This window comes from Pangasianodon hypophthalmus, chromosome 25, assembly GCF_027358585.1.
Source record: "Pangasianodon hypophthalmus isolate fPanHyp1 chromosome 25, fPanHyp1.pri, whole genome shotgun sequence".
Classification (NCBI taxonomy): domain Eukaryota; kingdom Metazoa; phylum Chordata; class Actinopteri; order Siluriformes; family Pangasiidae; genus Pangasianodon; species Pangasianodon hypophthalmus.
Genome location: NC_069734.1, coordinates 15,333,772 through 15,352,694, shown reverse-complemented (window position 1 = coordinate 15,352,694; position 18,923 = coordinate 15,333,772). Strand labels below are relative to the sequence as shown.

General features: G+C 38.8%; 1 protein-coding gene across 1 annotated transcript in view; it reads left to right on the top strand.

Moving 5' to 3' along the window:
* Nucleotides 1–18,881, top strand: part of pth2rb (parathyroid hormone 2 receptor b) — a 45,062-nt gene extending 26,181 nt beyond the window's left edge. Inside the window, exons 10-13 of the mRNA XM_026947788.3 lie at nucleotides 428–522; nucleotides 10,193–10,331; nucleotides 12,055–12,096; nucleotides 16,688–18,881. Coding sequence (XP_026803589.1) covers nucleotides 428–522; nucleotides 10,193–10,331; nucleotides 12,055–12,096; nucleotides 16,688–17,233 — 822 coding nt within the window. The 3' untranslated portion in view covers nucleotides 17,234–18,881. The remainder of the gene's footprint in view (nucleotides 1–427; nucleotides 523–10,192; nucleotides 10,332–12,054; nucleotides 12,097–16,687) is intronic.
* The last annotated feature ends 42 nt before the right edge of the window (nucleotides 18,882–18,923 follow it).

Genomic DNA, 18,923 nt, shown 5'->3' with positions numbered 1-18,923 from the left:
TTCTTATAAATTAAATATTAGCACTATCTTGATTTATGTTATTTAGCCTGGAAAATATTGGGTAAACTGAATTAAAATGAATAAGGATACTACACTATACTATACTATACTCACACAGTATTTACATTTACATTATCCAGAGCAACTTACAGAAGCTGTAGACTTTATTTAAAAAAAATTAAAGTACAAGTGCTAGTACATGTCGGCCTGATAATAGTCCTGTAACAGTGTAATGTTAGTACTGCAAATTAAATAGATTTTGATTTTGTGTAGATTTACACAAGATGGCTGAGCTGTTCCGACAGCCAGTCATTATTTTTGCCTTTTTTTTTGTGGATTGTGGTTTTAAGAAAAGTGACATACATGTCAAATAAATAGCCTAGCACTTAAAAGTTGAAATTGAATTGAAAATGTGTTTTCCTTGCAGCTCAACTTTATTCTGTTTGTGAATATCGTGCGAGTTCTGGCCACCAAGATCCGAGAGACGAACGCGGGCAGATACGACACTCGCAAGCAGTACAGGTAAAAGTCACTGAAGTCACTAAAAGCACTTTTTTTTTTTATTATTAAAGCAATAAACAGTAAACAGTTGATGGCGTATGATAGTAAAGTGTTGGGACACCATGAGCTACCAGAACTTGCCTTGACATAGATTCCCTGGAACACCAAAGCGATAATCACCAAGTGAGGGAATATTTTTTGGTGTTTATCGCTTTGGTGTTCCAGGATATCAACTCAAATCTCTCATGGGTGTTCATTTGGGGGTGGGGTCATGATAGAAATGTTTCATCACAGCATAAAAATGATCAGTCAGAAGAACTTTGGCTTGATTTGTAGTGACCCTTCCCCATAAAGGGAAAGATGCCCCAAAACCATGCGAGCAAAATAAATAAATGCCCCCCAAAGCCTTACAGAGCCACAGATTTTTCTCCACTGAGACTGACTGGTATTTTTTCTTTAGGAGAAACAATGGGATGGAAATAAATTAGTTTTGCTCAGCAGTTTAAACTGCTAGGCGATTCAGATAGATTTAAAAGTAAATAGTATATAGCTAAAAATAGCTAAAAAGTCATGTCTCAAACACCAATAGTTTGACCTTTCAAACTTCTGATTGCAAGTGTGAGGAGTGTTAAACCCTTAACAAGGGAAGACGGAATCAATGTGGAGAAAAACTTTGCTTCGTTTAACAGCATAAACTATGAGCACATAAAAATCCCTTTTAGAAAAGGGCATCTACTGGATTGATGAGCTGGGAGATCGCTCTTTCAAAAGTTTTGGATGAAACGGACATGCACTCCTAAAACCATAAGAGTAATAACTCCCGGAAATGCAAATGAGATCGTACAAAGAATGCCAAGCAAGTCTTAAATTGTTACGCAACATTAAATGCAACTAGAAATGGATAAAAGTTTGAGGTGTCATTATTTAATAAATAAAAGAAGAATGAAACCCTTTGGGATGTGCTGTATTTTGGAAAATAAACAACGTTGGGGTGGTAATAGTAACTCCACTTCATGTTATTCTGCATCACAACCACCAAACCATTGATTAATTTCCTATAACAGCACACCCCCAAGTGTTTTATTCCTTACAGACAGTGGGGTCTAAAAGTCTGAGACCACACTGAAAATCTGGGATTTTTATTTTTATTTAAAACAGAAAGTTTTAGAATTTTGAAAATTCTACATTAAATTAATATTCAAGATGTTGCACAATTTCTAGATCCATATTTTAAACTCAAGCAAATTTTTGATATTGACCACGTTTGACTCCATTTGTACAAAAGGCCAGATTTTCCGCGAGTCTAATCCTTTCCACTGAAACACATATTCAGACGACACGCCGATGGGCTTGATCTAACACGGATCATCAGTTTTTACACAAACATATGGAGTCTGGGTCAGCTCGAGTCCACGCTGTCATTAAAGCAAACAGGGGACATACTAAATACTAAGAAATTCTGAAATGCATGTAAATAATTCCTAAGAATCTATCTTTCAATGAAGTTGTTGCTGATAATATCATTTGTAATGAAAACCTGTGTTAAATTGAAAAAAAAAAATGCTAAACAGAAGTATTTTCACTAGTGTTCTCATAATTTTGGATGCCACTCTATGATTTTACACTTGTAGCTGATAACCCAGTACCTAATTCGAAGGCCTTTAAAGTTATTTAAAGTGGACTGTTATGTGACGTAGACTTTAATGCATGAAATATTCTGAAAATCATGCCAAAGACTCTCCTGAATCTTCAAGGAGGGCAGGAAGATGTTTTTATAATACCGGAAGGCAGAATCCTCCTGCCTTCTGGTATTACAGAAAGCAGTTGTCATACAAATTAAATTAATTCATCATTTAATGTGACACGATATGGATTTTATCACTATTACATTTAAAATTAGGGTGCAAGATGATTACCAGGCGCTATAAGTTCCTCTGACAGAATCTTCCTGATTTGCAGTATATAGAAACCAATCCGTCCCCTCTGTGCCATCCAGTGTAGGTTAATACATGTCATGGTGTATTTGTCAAAGCTTTACCCTATCATTGTGAATTTATAGATGACAGTTCCTGATGAAATAATTGGCCGAACTGTCTGTTTGAGAGGGCCCGTATGTCTCGCTTTCTTCTCAGTGTGACGCTAGCTAATTGTGGCTGCCTGTGAGCTCATTTATATTCAGAGCAGGGCAATTAATATGGTTCTTCAAGCAGAGTTTATCCTGTGATGTTGCATAAGCTGCTATTTAAACCTATGTGGATGGTGGCGTTCATGTTCACGCAGTTCAGAGGAAGCGCATTAACCTTCATCCTTCATCCTTCGCTGTGTGTGTGAGGAAGTGTGTGACTAAACTGGGATTTGGTTAAAAAAATAAAATAAATAAATAAATAAATGTATCTAACATTTTTTTTTGTATTTTCTTGCCTAAGTGTTTAGGGTCAGTGTGTGGTGTTTGTAGATAAACCTTTGCTCCAGTTTAAAGTTCTGGGCAGTTTTGAGTAAGTTTTTTTCTTTTTTTTTCTTTAAGAATGTCTTTGTACGTCAATCTGTTCATCTTTTCTTCGATCCTGACAAGTCTCTCAGTTGTAACTGCTGAAAAACATCCCCACAGCAGGATGGTACTACCGTCGTGCTTCACTGTGCATTGTAGGGATTATATTGACCAGGTTTTCTCCAGATGTAACAACATCTTGGAATTAAAGCCGAAGATCTTGTTTTCCTCAAACCGTAGAATCTTGTTTCTCATGACCCGAGAGTCCTTTAAGGTCCCTTTCGGCCAAATCCATATGAGCCTTTTACTGAGAAGTGGCTACCATCTGGCCACTCAATATAAAGACCAGATTGAACTGGTTGATCTTTGGCTTTCTTTTGACTTCATGGCGTATTTCCGCTCTGAAATGCACTGGGTTTTATTTAGACGTGTCTTTCCATTCATTACAGGTGAAACATCTGTAATCAAGTTGCACAAACGTCTAAAGGATGAACAGTGGAAACGGGATGCACTGGACAAATGACAAATGATGATAATTATATAGAATTCAAACTAAAATTAATTGAATCCATTTAGAGTAAGGTTCTATAATAAACTATAATGCTTTATATACTTTGTGCAATCTCTTCTGTTTTATCCGGAGTTAGCACTTGCATAAAATATTCAATTCTATCTACCAAGGTCACAAGCTGTTAGAAGGAATGTATGTGGGGGTGTAAGATTTTGGCCAGCAGAAAAAAAAATTATTCATAACACCAGTAGCCATAATGAGAATTTTTCATGTCTACCATTTACCATATTCACTATATTTTTTCCCAACTTTTTTTTTTTTTTTTTTGCAACAGACAAAACAGACTTTTTTTTTTCTCATCATGAAGGCATGCTGTATCGATTTATTGGACGGGACTGCTTGCTCGCGGTCTGCTAGTGAAACTCATTTTAAACAGCCGTGCCGTTCCGAGCTACTGTTTCATTTTACTTTTCAGAGGTGTGTGAAATCTGGGAGGCATTGATTCATACGTACACAGAGAACATGAGAGAGCAAGATGTGGGAAATAACAGAGATTCAGAGATATACTGATATGTTTCTAAGTAATTTGTTGAGAAATTCAAACCATCATTGACACATTATGTAGTATTAACTGCAGTTACTTCCTGGATTACATGCACAAAGTCTATATGTATCTTCTGCTCTCTCGATTCTTCGATTGCTGGTGGGCTACTAATTTACGACAGTGTTTACTGTAGCAAAATAAATCTGAGCTTTTAGTTTTTCTAGTTGGAAAAGCCGGCAGAAATTTCCCTTTCCAATCCCCCCCCCCTGCTGGAAAATCCAGCCTGGTCTGACTAGCTTCCAGTTGCTAAGTGTTAGTAGAAATGAAAGTTTTATACGCAAGTTATTTTTAAAGAAAATAACACAACAGTATGACAATTAGGAAGTTGGAAAATAACTTGACCAGCTCCATAGTTTGGCAATGATTATGAGGACAGCTTACAACATACTGTATATTTCTTAGCAGTTAATAGTTACTTAGGCATGTTTGCCAGCTAGCTAGCAAATGGTGATGGTTTCAAAATGTAGCCAATCAGATAAACCAGAGGTATAGGAACCATTTACTGTAAAAAAAAAAGTGCAACGTTATCTTTTGAGTTGCACCAGATGGGGGTGATCTGACTTCTCAACTATTTATTTAGTTTTATTTTCTTTAAACTGTTTTAATTTGTTAAAGTCCTTGGTTAAGCCTCTTTGTTATCTCTCCTTCACAAACAGAATAAAATGGTATTGCCGGTTTAGGGCATCAAATGCTCAAATCCTATACTGTATATGTGGAAAGGCATGAGCAAAACCTAGCTATATCTACTCATCTTCGTGACATCTGATCTGTAAATATTCTCCAGTTCGCTGAGGGATTTTATGATAACGCTGGACCTGATACAGCTCACATTATTTACAGCTAACATTTCAGAGAAGTACTTCTTATTGCATTAGGAACAGTGTGGGGGTGAGAATTACATTTCTTTGAAAGTGAGGGCATTCAGCGCGTACATGGCGTCCAGCACATCAGCATTGCCTCTGTATGTGTTGTAGGAAGAAATATGCAAGAGGAACATTTTCATCTTTGCTCAAAGTTATGCAAAAATATCTTTAGTCCAGGTTTATGCAGATGGCAGAGCACCTTATTTACAGAATCCAAATGCATTCCTCTATCTAACAAATTGGGACACATTTTAACATTATGCTGCAAACTGGAATGAATCTAATGTGTTTCCTATAGGCAATGACAGAATACTGCAACTCTTAATTCAATGGCCACCGCAAATAAAGTCAAAAACCTGGGCATTAATGTTTCTGCTAACTTTAGTACAGTTTTACCTTAACTTTGGACAAATGTGAAAAAGAATTTATTACTAAATCTATTAATATTAATAAATAAAATACCACAGTTTAGTCTCCAAGAAATACAGAACAAAGTGAAATGGAAACAAAAAAAAAAAAAAAAAGACCACCAATTCTACCACTGTATAAACTTGTAAATATTGCTGTATATAAGAAAATACTATTTGTTTTTCTGCCTTGAGTCTAAAGTATGTTTTTTTTTTTTTGTTATTTCATTTTATTTGCTTATCAATCATCTTGTCAGTCATTGTCCCCAGTGGTGTGGACAAAGGATACTGGCATTCGTTATTACTTAAACCATACACATATACTACATTCATGCATGAAAAGACAACTTAGAAAATGCCATGGCATTTGGGAGAGAACAGCACTGCATGGTGACTAGTCAGCAGTGAGACAAGACACCTTTGGTAGTCTGGTTTTTCACTTTTTGTATTAAATTTTGATAGATTTTTGCTGAATGCAACACCTCTGGTGGAATGCTTTCAACCACGGGACTAATCTATAGTGTCTTGTGTTGATGCTGTACTAAGATTTCTTAGGCCGTGCCCTGCCTCTGTCTTATTAAAAGAAATAGATCACACTAGCCTCCAGAGAATAACTTTCAACCATATGTGCAGTCAGAAGTACAATATATACTGCAATTCAATTCATACAAAAACTGGCGTTTACATTTACTCATACAGGGAAGCGATAATCATCTAATCATCAATAAACCATCATCTTAGAACCAACTTTAAAGAATATATATTATAACATAATGACCATCGACAGGTGAAATGAATAATATTGATTATCTCGTTACAATAGCACCTGTCAAGGGTTGAGATATATTAGGCAGCAAGTGACCAGTCGGTTCTCGAAGTAGATGTGTTGGAAACAGGAAAAATGGGCAAGCGTAAGGATTAGAGAGACTTTGACAACGGCCAAATTGTGATGGCTAGACGACTGGGTCAGAGCATCTTTAAAACGGCAGGTCTTGTGGGGTGTTCCTGGTATGCAGTGTTTAGTACCTACCAAAAGTGGCCCAGGGAAGGACAACTGGTGAACTAGCGACAGGGTCATGGGCGCCCAAGGCTCACTGATGCGTGTGGGGAGCGAAGGCTAGCCCGTCTGGTCTGATCCCACAGAAGAGCAGTCTTTCGGCAGGATAATGCGCCCTGCCACACTGTAAAAATTGTTCAGGAATGGTTCGAGGAACATGACAGAGTTCAAGGTGTTGACTTGGCATCTGTGGGGTGGGGTGTGCTGGTCATCAAGCCCGATCCATGGAGGACCCACCTCGCAACTTACAGGACTTAAAGGATCTGCTGTTAACGTCTTTGTGCCAGATACCACAGCACACCTTCAGGGATCTAGTGGAGTCTTTGCCTCGACGGGTCAGGGCTGTTTTGGCAGCAAAAGGGGGACCAACACAATATTAGGCAGGTGGTCATAATATTATGGCTGATCGGTGTAAAATACCAGAGGAAATACAGTCTGTTTTTCCTCCCTGGATGAAATAAATGAATGGAAGCTCAAGCCACCAAATAGGTGTGTCATGTCATGCTGAAATTATAGTATAGTTTAAATTTTTGAACAAATATAGTTTTGTTATGGTTTGGTTTTACAATAAGTGACTGAACATTCAGTAAATATTCTGCTTAACTTTATGTTCTCATTTGTGAAATAAAGGATACGTTTTCAGCATCCTAGAATCCTGAATCTACAAACCACTTATGCTCTACTAGTAAAAAGCTTTTCTGCAGATGATGCCATCTATTCTGCAGATATAAGGACATATATATATCTTATATTTTCCCACACCAATTGGTCATTCCTGTTACTTTCCTAATACCAAGTTCCCAAAATGTGCTCTGCACTTCTCTGCTTCCTGTGTCAAGATACATTACAGTGATAGTCCATCATTTTTACACTGCCACTAAAACTTTATGCAGTATGTGAGCAGCCCCTTGAGACAGGTCAAATGTGTCTGCAATCTTTTTATATGGATTTATGACATTGTCATCACCACTCATTGATCTGATGTAGTCTCTAGCCGACTTTCTGCTGTAAAGCATCCCATTGCCAGCCCCCACCCTTCAGGAGTGTGCGCCACAAGACTCTTTGTTCGTGGTTGGGGATGCTAGGATAGACCAGGGGCACCGAGACACCTTTGAGGGATCCGAGGGTGTGGCTCCTCCTGTGAGGCAGGCAGGTCTCTTGTGGATTGTGGCGTCCTAAAGGTGCCATGCAGACAGTCTGTTTGGCTGTGATGGCTTCATGATTCCAAATCCTACATCCACCATTCTAATGCCTCATTGTTTGCTTGGGCAAAGATTGACCCTGGCACACAAAGCAGATTCCAGAGGGTTAACCAGGCAACGGGTATTATTCCAATTGCACTTCATAACATGTATAAACCAATTTAGCAGAAAATCACCCCATATCCTGCCCCTTTATGTCCCACTGCCACGAGTAATGTGTCAGTCAGTCCCCTTCCAGAGGTGTCAGCTTCTGCAGATTTGAGGGGCTGCTCTAATACTACCAGCAAATTAACTAATGTATTGCCAATGCATGCTACATGGACTACTGTAATACTGTAATAAGTCCTCACCAGGGAGACATTAGCAGCGCACATCTGACCTCCAGCAATGCGACATACGTATCATCCACAGGCAAGTGGTCACAACCAACCTACTCATGGTTCATCATATTAGCCAGAATATGTGTGACAGATTTTTGGGGGTGATTGAGCTTAGGTCTGTCCAAATCCCCCTTGAAAGCTATCAATGAAATCCTTGAACTGCAGTTTAGCAAAGGTTGCTTTGCACCATCCAAGCCTACTCTGACCACTTGCATATTTAGAGTAGCTACAACAGCTAGTTTAGAGCCTGTCAGTGCAACTGTGATACTGCTGAGACTGGAATTGAACATGGCATCTCAGCTTGTAGGTCATTACCAGCCTTGAAGAATCTCTCAGAGATTCTTCTACTATCCTCATACTATCTGGTAATGGGTAAGAAGGATGACTGGCCACTGAGATATGAAAAGGGCTCTGTTGAGCATCCTTAAGATCACCCATCTTGGCCTCCAAGAGATTTAAATACCAGCTGCATGAGTACAATTTTTCCAGTATGGTTGTTTGGGGGGGGAAATTAATCTATGGGGTAAATCCAATCCAAATGAAGTGAAAATTGGGTACACAATGTGGCTACAACCCCAGGCTAAAGGCCCAATGGTTGGCTAGATGGAGGAGAAAACACTAAAGAAGAAACTGATCCCACAAGAAAAAGTAAGGGCCAATTACCAAACTATAAAACCACAAGTAAAACCACACATTGCAAGCCCATAGACACAACATATAGCAAAAGCAGCATTAGGCCAACAAGCCAACAGAGGCTATGGTATTGTTATATGAAAAACCCATGTAATATACAAGAAAGCACTTACAAAAGTGAGTACAAGAAAATGAGAGGAGGTTATCCCCAGCTTTGGAGGACTGGTCACCTGTAGCTCTGACCGCAGTCACAATCTGAGCAGTGGAAACATATAAACATATAAAGTATGTGTAGTGTGACATGCACAGATGAGTAGAAGAAAGAGAAGGATGGCTGTATTCTTGCAAATACTGTTTCATACATAACTACATGACTTTGTAGGTAGTACTCCACATCAACACCTGTTGTTTCAGATCACTCCCTGTTACCCATGATGACGACTGCACAATAGTTCAGTTATTTGTTTAGAGAATATGCTATTCATTCATTTGTTAATTGATCCATGTGTTCATTCTTCCGTCTAAATTATAAATAATTCATTTATGGATATATACCTTCAGCAGTAGCATATTTTAAAGGATACATGCACTTAGACACTTGGAAGCAATTAATGAGTCCTAGCTACAAAATTAGCAGTTTGGAGGAAAATTATAATAATGAGGATGAGATGGTGAAAGAAGTGTTAATGGCATTAGTTGGAACTCCCATATATTAATACCACATATTAATTTTTAAGTTTTATTCTGTGTGTGTGTGTGTGTGTGTGTGTGTGTGTGTGTGTGTCATTCCAAAGTAATGAACTATATGCAGGGTGCTTTAAAGGGGGACCAGCTACAGAACAATAGTAATGAAAGGCATTTACGTCAATGGGCTCTTCAGAGCGGTCATTCTTTGTGCTGTTTTTGTGATGAACGGAAAAAAAAAAAAGGTCAATGCAACATTTAGTAAAAAATAAAAGTCAAGTTTAAGTAAGAAATATTACATTTAGTAATATTAAATGGTTAATAGAAAGGGCACAGTGGCAGGTTACAGCTCTAGGATCCTTGGTTTGGGCCTGATCTCAGGTTACTGTCTGTGTGGAGTTTCTCTTCATTTTCTCCCCCTGTCCTCCTCATGGGTTTCCTCCAGGATCTGCTGTTTCCTCCCACCTCCTGAAAGCATGCTGGTAGGCAGATTGGCTACACCAAATTGCCCCGTGTGTGAATGGTGTCCTGAGATGGACTGGTGTCCTGAGATGGACTGGTGTCCTGAGATGGACTGGTGTCCCATCCAGGGTCTAGGTTTTGCTTAGTTGTTGCTTAGTCCATCTGTTCAATGTTAAATTGTAATACTTGTTCTTGTTTACTGCCTTTTTTAAAATGATGTTCAAGTGCATTCCAAATGGCTGTTACTTTTAAACCCCTACAAATGGGGATCCTTCCGAGTCCTCAAATGTCTTATGTGATTCTAATGGAACATTGCATAGCAATGATCACAATGATCAGAATAGACCACAGCCTCTCTCTCTCTCTCTCTCTCTCTCTCTCCCCTTCTGTCTCTGTGTAGGAAGCTGGCAAAGTCCACACTGGTGTTGGTGCTGGTGTTTGGGGTGCATTACATTGTGTTTGTGGGGATGCCACACACTTTTACTGGTCTGGGCTGGGAGCTGCGCATGTACTGTGAGCTATTCTTCAACTCTTTTCAGGTAAAAACATACACTCGCACAATCCCCCACAATGCAAGATACCATACATACATAAGACTGGTGTAATGGTCTTGATTCAATTAATTGGTTGAATGGTTGTTGAGGTATTTAAGACAGTGGGTATGTACTAAATGCTAAAAATCATTTCTGGTTAATGTTTTAGTAGAATCCAAATCAAATTCACTATCCCAGACACTAGATTGCATAGAATCCTTTCAAACAAATTGTCTTGAAAGTCATCTTGATAGCCATAGGTATCCATATATGGCAGAAAAAAGTTCTCAGATATTAAACAACACAATGGAAACAGCTACAGAGTCAATGAAATAGACCATAAAACTCTTTGGCAATAATTCAGCTCATGTTTGGAGAAAGAAGAGTTGTGTATATGTATATTACCCAAGAACATCAAGAATTGGGGCTGCTTCTCTGCAAATGGTTCTTGGCATTGCACAACATCGAAGGAAACATGAATGGAACAATGTACTGGGACAAGTTAGAGGAGAATTTAATCCCATTGGCCAAGAAACAGAATCTGGAGAGAAGAAGATGGACGTTTTAACAAAATAATAACCCCAAACAGATGGCTAAAATAACCCAAGAAAGCTTTGCACGGCCTAGCCAATGTCTTGACTTGAATTCCACTGAAAATTGATGGAGGTGAACCTAATGCGAAATGGCGAGTCCAACAGAGGAACCCTTGTAACCTTGGAGAATTGAAGATGATACCTTTTTTCCTCTTTAAATACAAATTATTTTTGTACATGCTCATGAATATGTACTTTTCTGTGCAAAGTACAAAGTCTAATTATGCGAAGTGGATATATGCATTCAATAACAAAAATAAAAAGTGTCCGAATACTCATTTCCCCTCACTGTACAAAAAGGCCCTGGTTATGTCACACTCATCTTCTGACCATTCTCGTCAACCCAAGTGACCCAGGTGGTCTGTTGGTCCTCCACTCACTCAGTCATAAACCCACAGTTACATACTGTAACATAACCTTAGATTCTACATCCTTTCGTTCCAGACCATGGCATGAAGTACTGAATCATTTTTATTATAAGATATATTCCAAAAGTTGGGAGAGGAAATGGGGCATTATGGAGTGGATAATATCTATAGCTCAGAAATGCATGTGCACCCACATGAAGAAAAGTATATCTCCCTTTTCCAATGCCTGAATTTTTTTTTTTTCAAAAGACTGTTATGGCACAGACATAAGAGGCCATCTGGGAATTAAAGGACTCAATCTTTTTGCCTGTGAGTGAGTATTAGAGCTGTGAAATTGACCACCGCTGTACAGCATCCATCAGCAGATAAATAATATAGAGTGTATTATTGTGGGTGGATCCCTCCCACCAGTGATTACGTCAAGGTGTCTAGTGGCCGGTGATGCATATAGTGTTTAAAAATGGGGCGTGAAAGCAGGAAAAAACAGTTGAAGTTGCTCTTTAAAACACTGAGTCACCAAATCCTGTTTGATACTACAGTGCTACTTGGGAGACGGAAATCTGTGAATTAAAGTACAATCTTTTTTTCCACACAGTCTGGATAACGTCAACGCATGCAACAGCACAGATGTAATGTCCTAACCATTATACTTCTTTTAGAAATGGTCATAGTATAAGTTCTGTATCAGCTATTCTGTGTGTGTGTGTGTGTGTGAGTCAGAAAATGCCATCTCTAATATTCCTCACGGTGTTTTCTGTTGTATTTAAGGGATTTTTCGTGTCCATCATTTACTGCTTCTGCAATGGGGAGGTGAGTGACAACAGCCTTTAGCTGTATATGTATGTGCGTGTGTCACTGTTGTTTCCCATTACGTTCTGCCGACATCTTGAAGCAAGGTAGATGCCTGATTGCAGGAAAACAAATAGCATTGCCAGTCTTACCAGAAGAGAACATGTTTTCCAATTGCTTTCTTAGAAACGACCAGCTGCATTAAATGTTCTTCCAAAATGGCAACCCTGATAACTATAACTAAAAGCTTTTGGGATCAGTGAGTATGACCTCATCTGGCTTTTTCAGATTTCAGGTTCACAATAGTAATTGCCTTAGTACTGTATGCAGGTCTAAATGTCAGATCTTACTATTACAATCATGTGTCTACAAAGGGTTTGATAATGGCCAGAGACTGGTCGGTTTCTTTCATTATCAGCGAAATTAATAAGGTGTTAGAAAATAAAAACATGTTATATTCTCGGAATTGTACAACTTTTCATGTTTACCTCGTGTGGATTCAGTTAATACGTGGCCCAAACACAACAAAACGACATTGACAAGGGAAAGTATAGCTATTGTCCAAAATCTTGCAAAATTAAAAGTTGAAGTAGCTACTGAAAGCGTCCACACTGATGTACTCGATATTTAAATGTATAAATTATAAAGTATTTCAACAATATTTAAGTATAGTAACAATACTTTCCACCTCTGTGTGTCGATATGATCTGGAACTAACATTATTCAATGCTTTCTGGTTAGAAATTTCTGCCTTTTCAAATGAAAACACACTTTTGTTTGGACATTCGGTAAAAATTATAATGAAAAATAGATATTTTTCAAAATTACAGCTGAAACTTGCCTATGAAATACTAGCTAAAGCCCATGTTGAATATGCTTACACAACAGAAAACGTGCAGAGAGAGTTAACATCATTACAAACGTACACACAAACTTAGAAACTGATGAAAGTCCAGCAATGCTTAATACTGGCTGAATTGCTTTTCTCCAAATCCATGATACCTATAAATAAAATAAGAGCTGCTTGAACATATTACTTTTTTCTGCATTTTTTTATGACAGTTTGACAGTTTTAATAAGCTTTTCCCCTGAGAAAGACATGCTGTTTCTTTGTGGTTCAGCTACATGGTAGAGGGAACCTTGTAGGCTAGAGCATAGATGGAAAAACAACAGTTTTCTACACTGACTGCGAGGAATAATAGCGAGTCGAAGTATCTCAGTCACAGTGCTCAAACCTAATGAAGTGTAATACCATCTATAGGTTCATTTGTAAATTTCTTGACATTTGTAGAATACACATTGACAGTATTAGGGAAGGCGAGCGTGGTGATGAACCCAGGTGCAGCTTTATTTAACAAAGTGAAACCCAAAATACAAATAAAGACTTGACTTAACTTGGCTTGACTTGGTTTGACTTGGCTTGACTTGACTTGACTTGACTTGACTTGACTTGACTTGACTTGACTTGACTTGGCTTGGCTTGGCTTGGCTTGGCTTGAACAGACAAAAGGTTACAACATCAATACACAACAAGAGTCAATAGCTACATGAGGGCTATATATACCAAACAATTAAGGACACATGACTTAACCAACCAATCAGAACAAGACACATGAAACCAAGGAACCAATCAGAACATGGCACAAAGACAAGGGAAACACATGACAAGATCACAGGAGGGGCAAGGAACACATGACTAGACAGGAACTATGACTAAACTCCAAAATAAAAGACTTGAGAACAACGAACAAGAAACACAACAAAACCCAAACCTCACGTTACAATGCATTAATTCTTTATACTCTGGACCACCGGTTTCCTTCGGAACAACTGGGGTATTCCTGTTTGCTTGTCTTCTTGCCAAGTACAAATACACTTTTAAGTGTGACCTCATGTAGGGAGCCTAAAAAACAACCCTCTGTCAGGTATTTCCCTCTTGCGCCAAGTGCCAAATGCAAAAGCGCTCAGCACGCTTAAGCAACCGACAGCGCGACAGCGGACGCTTCCGAGTTTTATGTTGCCACGTGTGTTTTTGTTTTGGTTTCTGTCCTGTCTCCTCCCGTGTATTGCTATTGGACGTTTCCCCTCACGTGTCATGATCAGTCTCACCTGTTCCCAATTTGCCCCAAAGGCGTTTGATCATGGACAATGACCAATATCCAGATGATTTAGGACTGGGGTATTTTGGACTGTCACTTACAGATCCTTGCCCTATCTGCAGCATAATGCCTATATCGATGCATGTAAGTTTGTACACTATATGAAAACAGCTGCTTATTCATTATCCTTCTTCTGACACTGTAGTTGTAGCCGGGATTTAAGCAAACTTTGAAGAAGAAAGCTCCTTTTTTGCATTGTCATGATAGAAACAGAAACCAGCAGAAGGCTCGGCTACAGAAGAGCTTTTATTGGCAATGCAGCAGCACAGTGAATTGCTGAATTCTGATAACCAGGTACTGGAGTGATTTGACGATCAGAGGGTAATACATCAATTTTACTAAAGAGCTCTTACATTAATTCAAGAGTGTATTGCCAGGCTGCACAGGCAGATGCAGACACACTAAGAATGCCTCCATGCCTCAGTGCCTCCAGTTGAAATAATGCAGCCTGAATACTATATAAAACAGACACTGAATAACAGAGACATGCTGGTTGGCAAAACAAATAATGCTATTGTGAATGCTGGTTGTATCCCTTTAATGGGGCACAGTTGCTCCTGACCCTTAATGAGATAATGCTCATAACTGCAGGTGCAATGGGTGCAGAAATCCTATAAGCAACACTAACCAAGCAATAGTATTGTTGTGTGGTCGATCACTGGGTTTTGTTAATGTGGTGTTGGCTGGCTCAAACACCTGCTGCTAGTATTTCGACAGGTCTTTGGTGCACTGAAACACTGGAAATTCATAATGATCCCAAATGAGATGCATCGAACCAGTGTGTTTCAGAGCCACAACAGCAAATAAGTGAGTTACACAGAGCCATGTTGGTATCACCACGCAAAAACCCAGAGCACTACAGTGGTTTTGTGCCAGATGAGAGCATGACCACGTTTCCAGGCGTCTTGGCATTTTTAAGTATTGACCACCACCATACTCAAGGGTCGGCCACGCAATGGCATGAGATCAACAGTGCAGTGGTGCAGTTACTATTGGAGAAACATGCAGTATTTTTAGTACACAGGCCATATTGCCTGGCTGGGTTCAAATAAATAAAGTCTGTATCTTAGCCTAAATGTATTCTTAAAATGACTGCCTTTACATATTTACTATGCTATGCATACAAAAGTGAGCAAACACAATTTGGTTGTGAAGATAAGCTCCTTTGCTTATCTTCACTACCCGTTCCATTAAAATGCATTTCCACATTCCAGTTGCAGCGGAAGACAGGCAGTATATCTGTTTTCAGATCAGCAGAGTGATGTACCCTTCACTTTGGTTTAGCTCTGACACCCATGGCGTTTACAAAGTCTGTGCAAACTGTCTTAGAGGCCCTACAATGCCTGGGTCTGTGAGTACTCCCTTATCTGGACAATTAGCTGCTGTGCAGACAGTCTCAGCAGCAGCTGGCGAACCAAACAAAGCTTCCATTCTCACATGTGGAAGCAATACTACTGAAAGTCGATCAATTGAATACTCACTTGACCCCTTTGCAGACTCTTCAGTTCAATTATGTATGACATGTAACAGATTGCAGTTGAATAGTAGCAGGTCCGAAGCCATTTACTTCCACAATAAACCATAATAAACCTTGATGGCTACTTGACAGATAAAGAGCACATTTCTGAAACTGGTGTTCTTTGAATTGCCTTCCTGAAAATGTCTGGTTAAAATCGACACTTACATTTAAGTGTAAAGGTCAGTGCTAGCCCTAGGAGCTAAGCTTACAATCCATTTGTTATAAAGAGATTAAATATTATCAAGCCACAGTTTAACTTGCCATTTCTGAAATGTGCTCCATGTGTTTGAGATGATATGGCTTAATTATTAGATCCCCTGGGTCCCATACTGTGTGTTCCCACTTTTTCCTTCTCAGATACGGCTTGTAAATTAACAGATCACTTGAATCAGATGTGTTAAATTAAGGAAAACACAAAGATGTATTCAAATGGGAAATCCCGGTGTAAGGGTTTGTAAAAAAAAAATAAAAATAAATAAATTAATTAATTAATTAAAAAAAAAAAAAAAAAATAATAATAATAATAATAATAATAATAATAATGTGCTTTTGTTAGAGCATGTTCCAATGCTCTAACAGCTTCAGAAAAAACAGGTTTATACAATGATTTTATGTATGATACCATAAAGAAAGGAAAAGAGGCCAAAAGTCTGTTTAGTGAAGCAGATAAACTTCTAAGCCTATTTACAATGAAAAGCACATTGAAAGGGAAGGTATGAGGTCAAATGCTAATATTTTTCAGGCATATTTATCTGATAGCACAAAATATCAATATAGAACACATCTGCCAAAACACAATTAAGGACTGAAAACACAAGGAAAGAAATAAATAACAGCAAAAAAAAGTAACTACTGTCAGTACAAAATCAAACTACAGGCTTTTCCAGGAGGCTTTGAGCTGTGAATTTATGACAAACTCTTTACTCTTCCTCAGGTCCAGACAGAGATACGGAAGACGTGGCAGCGTTGGACATTAGCATTCGACTGGAAGGGCCCAGTTGTGCTGGTTAATTATCGCTACAGATCAGTGTTGACTAGCGTAAACAGCAACAGCAGTGTTCAATCCCAGGTCCCAGTCCTACTGACTAACCGAGTGTATCGCTCATCTAGACGAGCCAGCAGCACTTGCGTCTCACACAGCATGCGTACACACTCACACCTCACCCTGCCCGGCTACGTCTTTAGCAACTCGGATGCCGAAAGCCTGCCTCCATCCATCCCAGAGGAGAATGAGGATGAAGCGAAACATGTTGATGACATCACACTTAGGGAAAGCACAAGAGTTTTTCCAAGAGATGGTGCCAAAATCTCAGACGACGTCATACTGGAAGGGGAGGCCAAGCACATCGATGCATTCAGAGAGGATCAGGCGTTTGTTGATGTTGCCTTCAGAGAGAATGCCAGCTGTGCCGGGGACATCATACTGAAGGACTCGGTGAGGTACAGCAGTTTGGATCAAGAGGAAGAACTGGAGCTGTAGGAGGAAAAGGAAAGGCTGTGTGTTAGTTTGCCTCACATATGCAATGTTAAGGCTTAACTCATATTTCATCTTTCCTTCTGTGAAAACTGTGAGAAAGGTCTCAGCTGGGATTTTCATTCCAAGGTAATGTGAAATGCAAAAAAAGTGGAATTTGATGTAAAGTGCCATTAGATGTCGTAATTTATTTTCCTGTGGAAGGATTCGGATTCAGAATGAATTTAGAGACCTTTCCAAGTGAAGAGAAATTAACGTTCGCCTCAATATTTCTGCATGTGACATATGCAAGGACAATCTGTAAAACAATCTGTAAAAACCATACTATTAAAGCACAACTGAAATTATATATATACAGAAAGAGAGAGAGAGAGAGAGAGAGAGAGATTTTACTGTCAGTTGGGGTGGTTACTGAGTTGATGCAAACAAATATGAAATGTACAGAATGTACTTCATTACAGCATAGTGATTCTCAATAGCTTAAGGTCTTAAATGTAAATAAAATGATAGACAACAGCATGAACTTTACGTCCAAAATCACCGCACTCAGTATTACTCTAACAGTGATGTCCAATTTTGCATGGAGCCTAATGAAGCTCATAAATTTTGGTCATTTTTGCCAAAATGCCTAACAGCCCGGCCTAGTAGAGGAATTTTCTTTCACTGACTGACTGACTGACTGACTGACCGACTAAGTCCCATTGTTGAAATGGTACCAGTGAACGATACCAGCGACATACATTCATCTGCTGTGTTAGTTCCAAACTAGCTCACCTTTGCACACTTTTGGGATAGTTGCAGAAAGGGAGGTAGGTTAGCTAAAGTTGTGTCTTTTCATGTAGGCGTGTGTGCTTTTTCAAGTATTACCGAAGCTAAAACTTCTGTTAAATGAAGAGGTGCGAGGACGTACTGTGGCTTGATTGCGTTTGTAGCTACATACTGACTGTATATTGATCGTTATGTTGTTTACTTAAATGAATGCGTGTTCTGCTCTTAGCTAGCTAGCTATCTAATGTTAGTTACATTTCAATGTAGGTAACATTAGCTAGCAAGCAGTGAATGATTCCTGTGTATCTGCTGAGTGTGTGTTAATGCAGCAAATATATTATATTTAGGGTTATGAAGGGTTGGGAGGATGTACTGTAACAAGATATGTTGTTTATTTAAGTGTTCTGCGCTTAGCTAGCTATGTAACGGTGCCACAGCACCTATTTTGAAACACAGGGCATTATCCAAACCCTCTACATTACATCTCAAGAACTTCTAATAAGGATATATATTTTAGATCCTACATAAATGACTGCCTCACCATTATTTAAATGCCATTGACACTGTGTGACGAGTGTTATCCAGCCAAACGTGGTCGGGCAAAACTAGGCTTATTTGATATACAGAAAACAAAATAATGCATAAATGCAAACCAAGCACACATCCACAGAATCAGTTTTTGCTTTGTTTTTGTACTGCTGCTTTGTTTTCTGTTAAAATAGAACAAATGTACTGTTCTGGCATTTTACACAAAAGCAAATGCATGACCTCTGACCAACCTGAGATTTATATATGGCAATGTATTTATGTAGATAATGTGAACTTAGGTTCTGTATTATGATGTGCATTGTTTATTAAAAAGTGATTAATCTGCAAACATTGTCAATGACTGTTTACTCAAGTTTTTGTGTGTGTGGCTGTCTGTCTG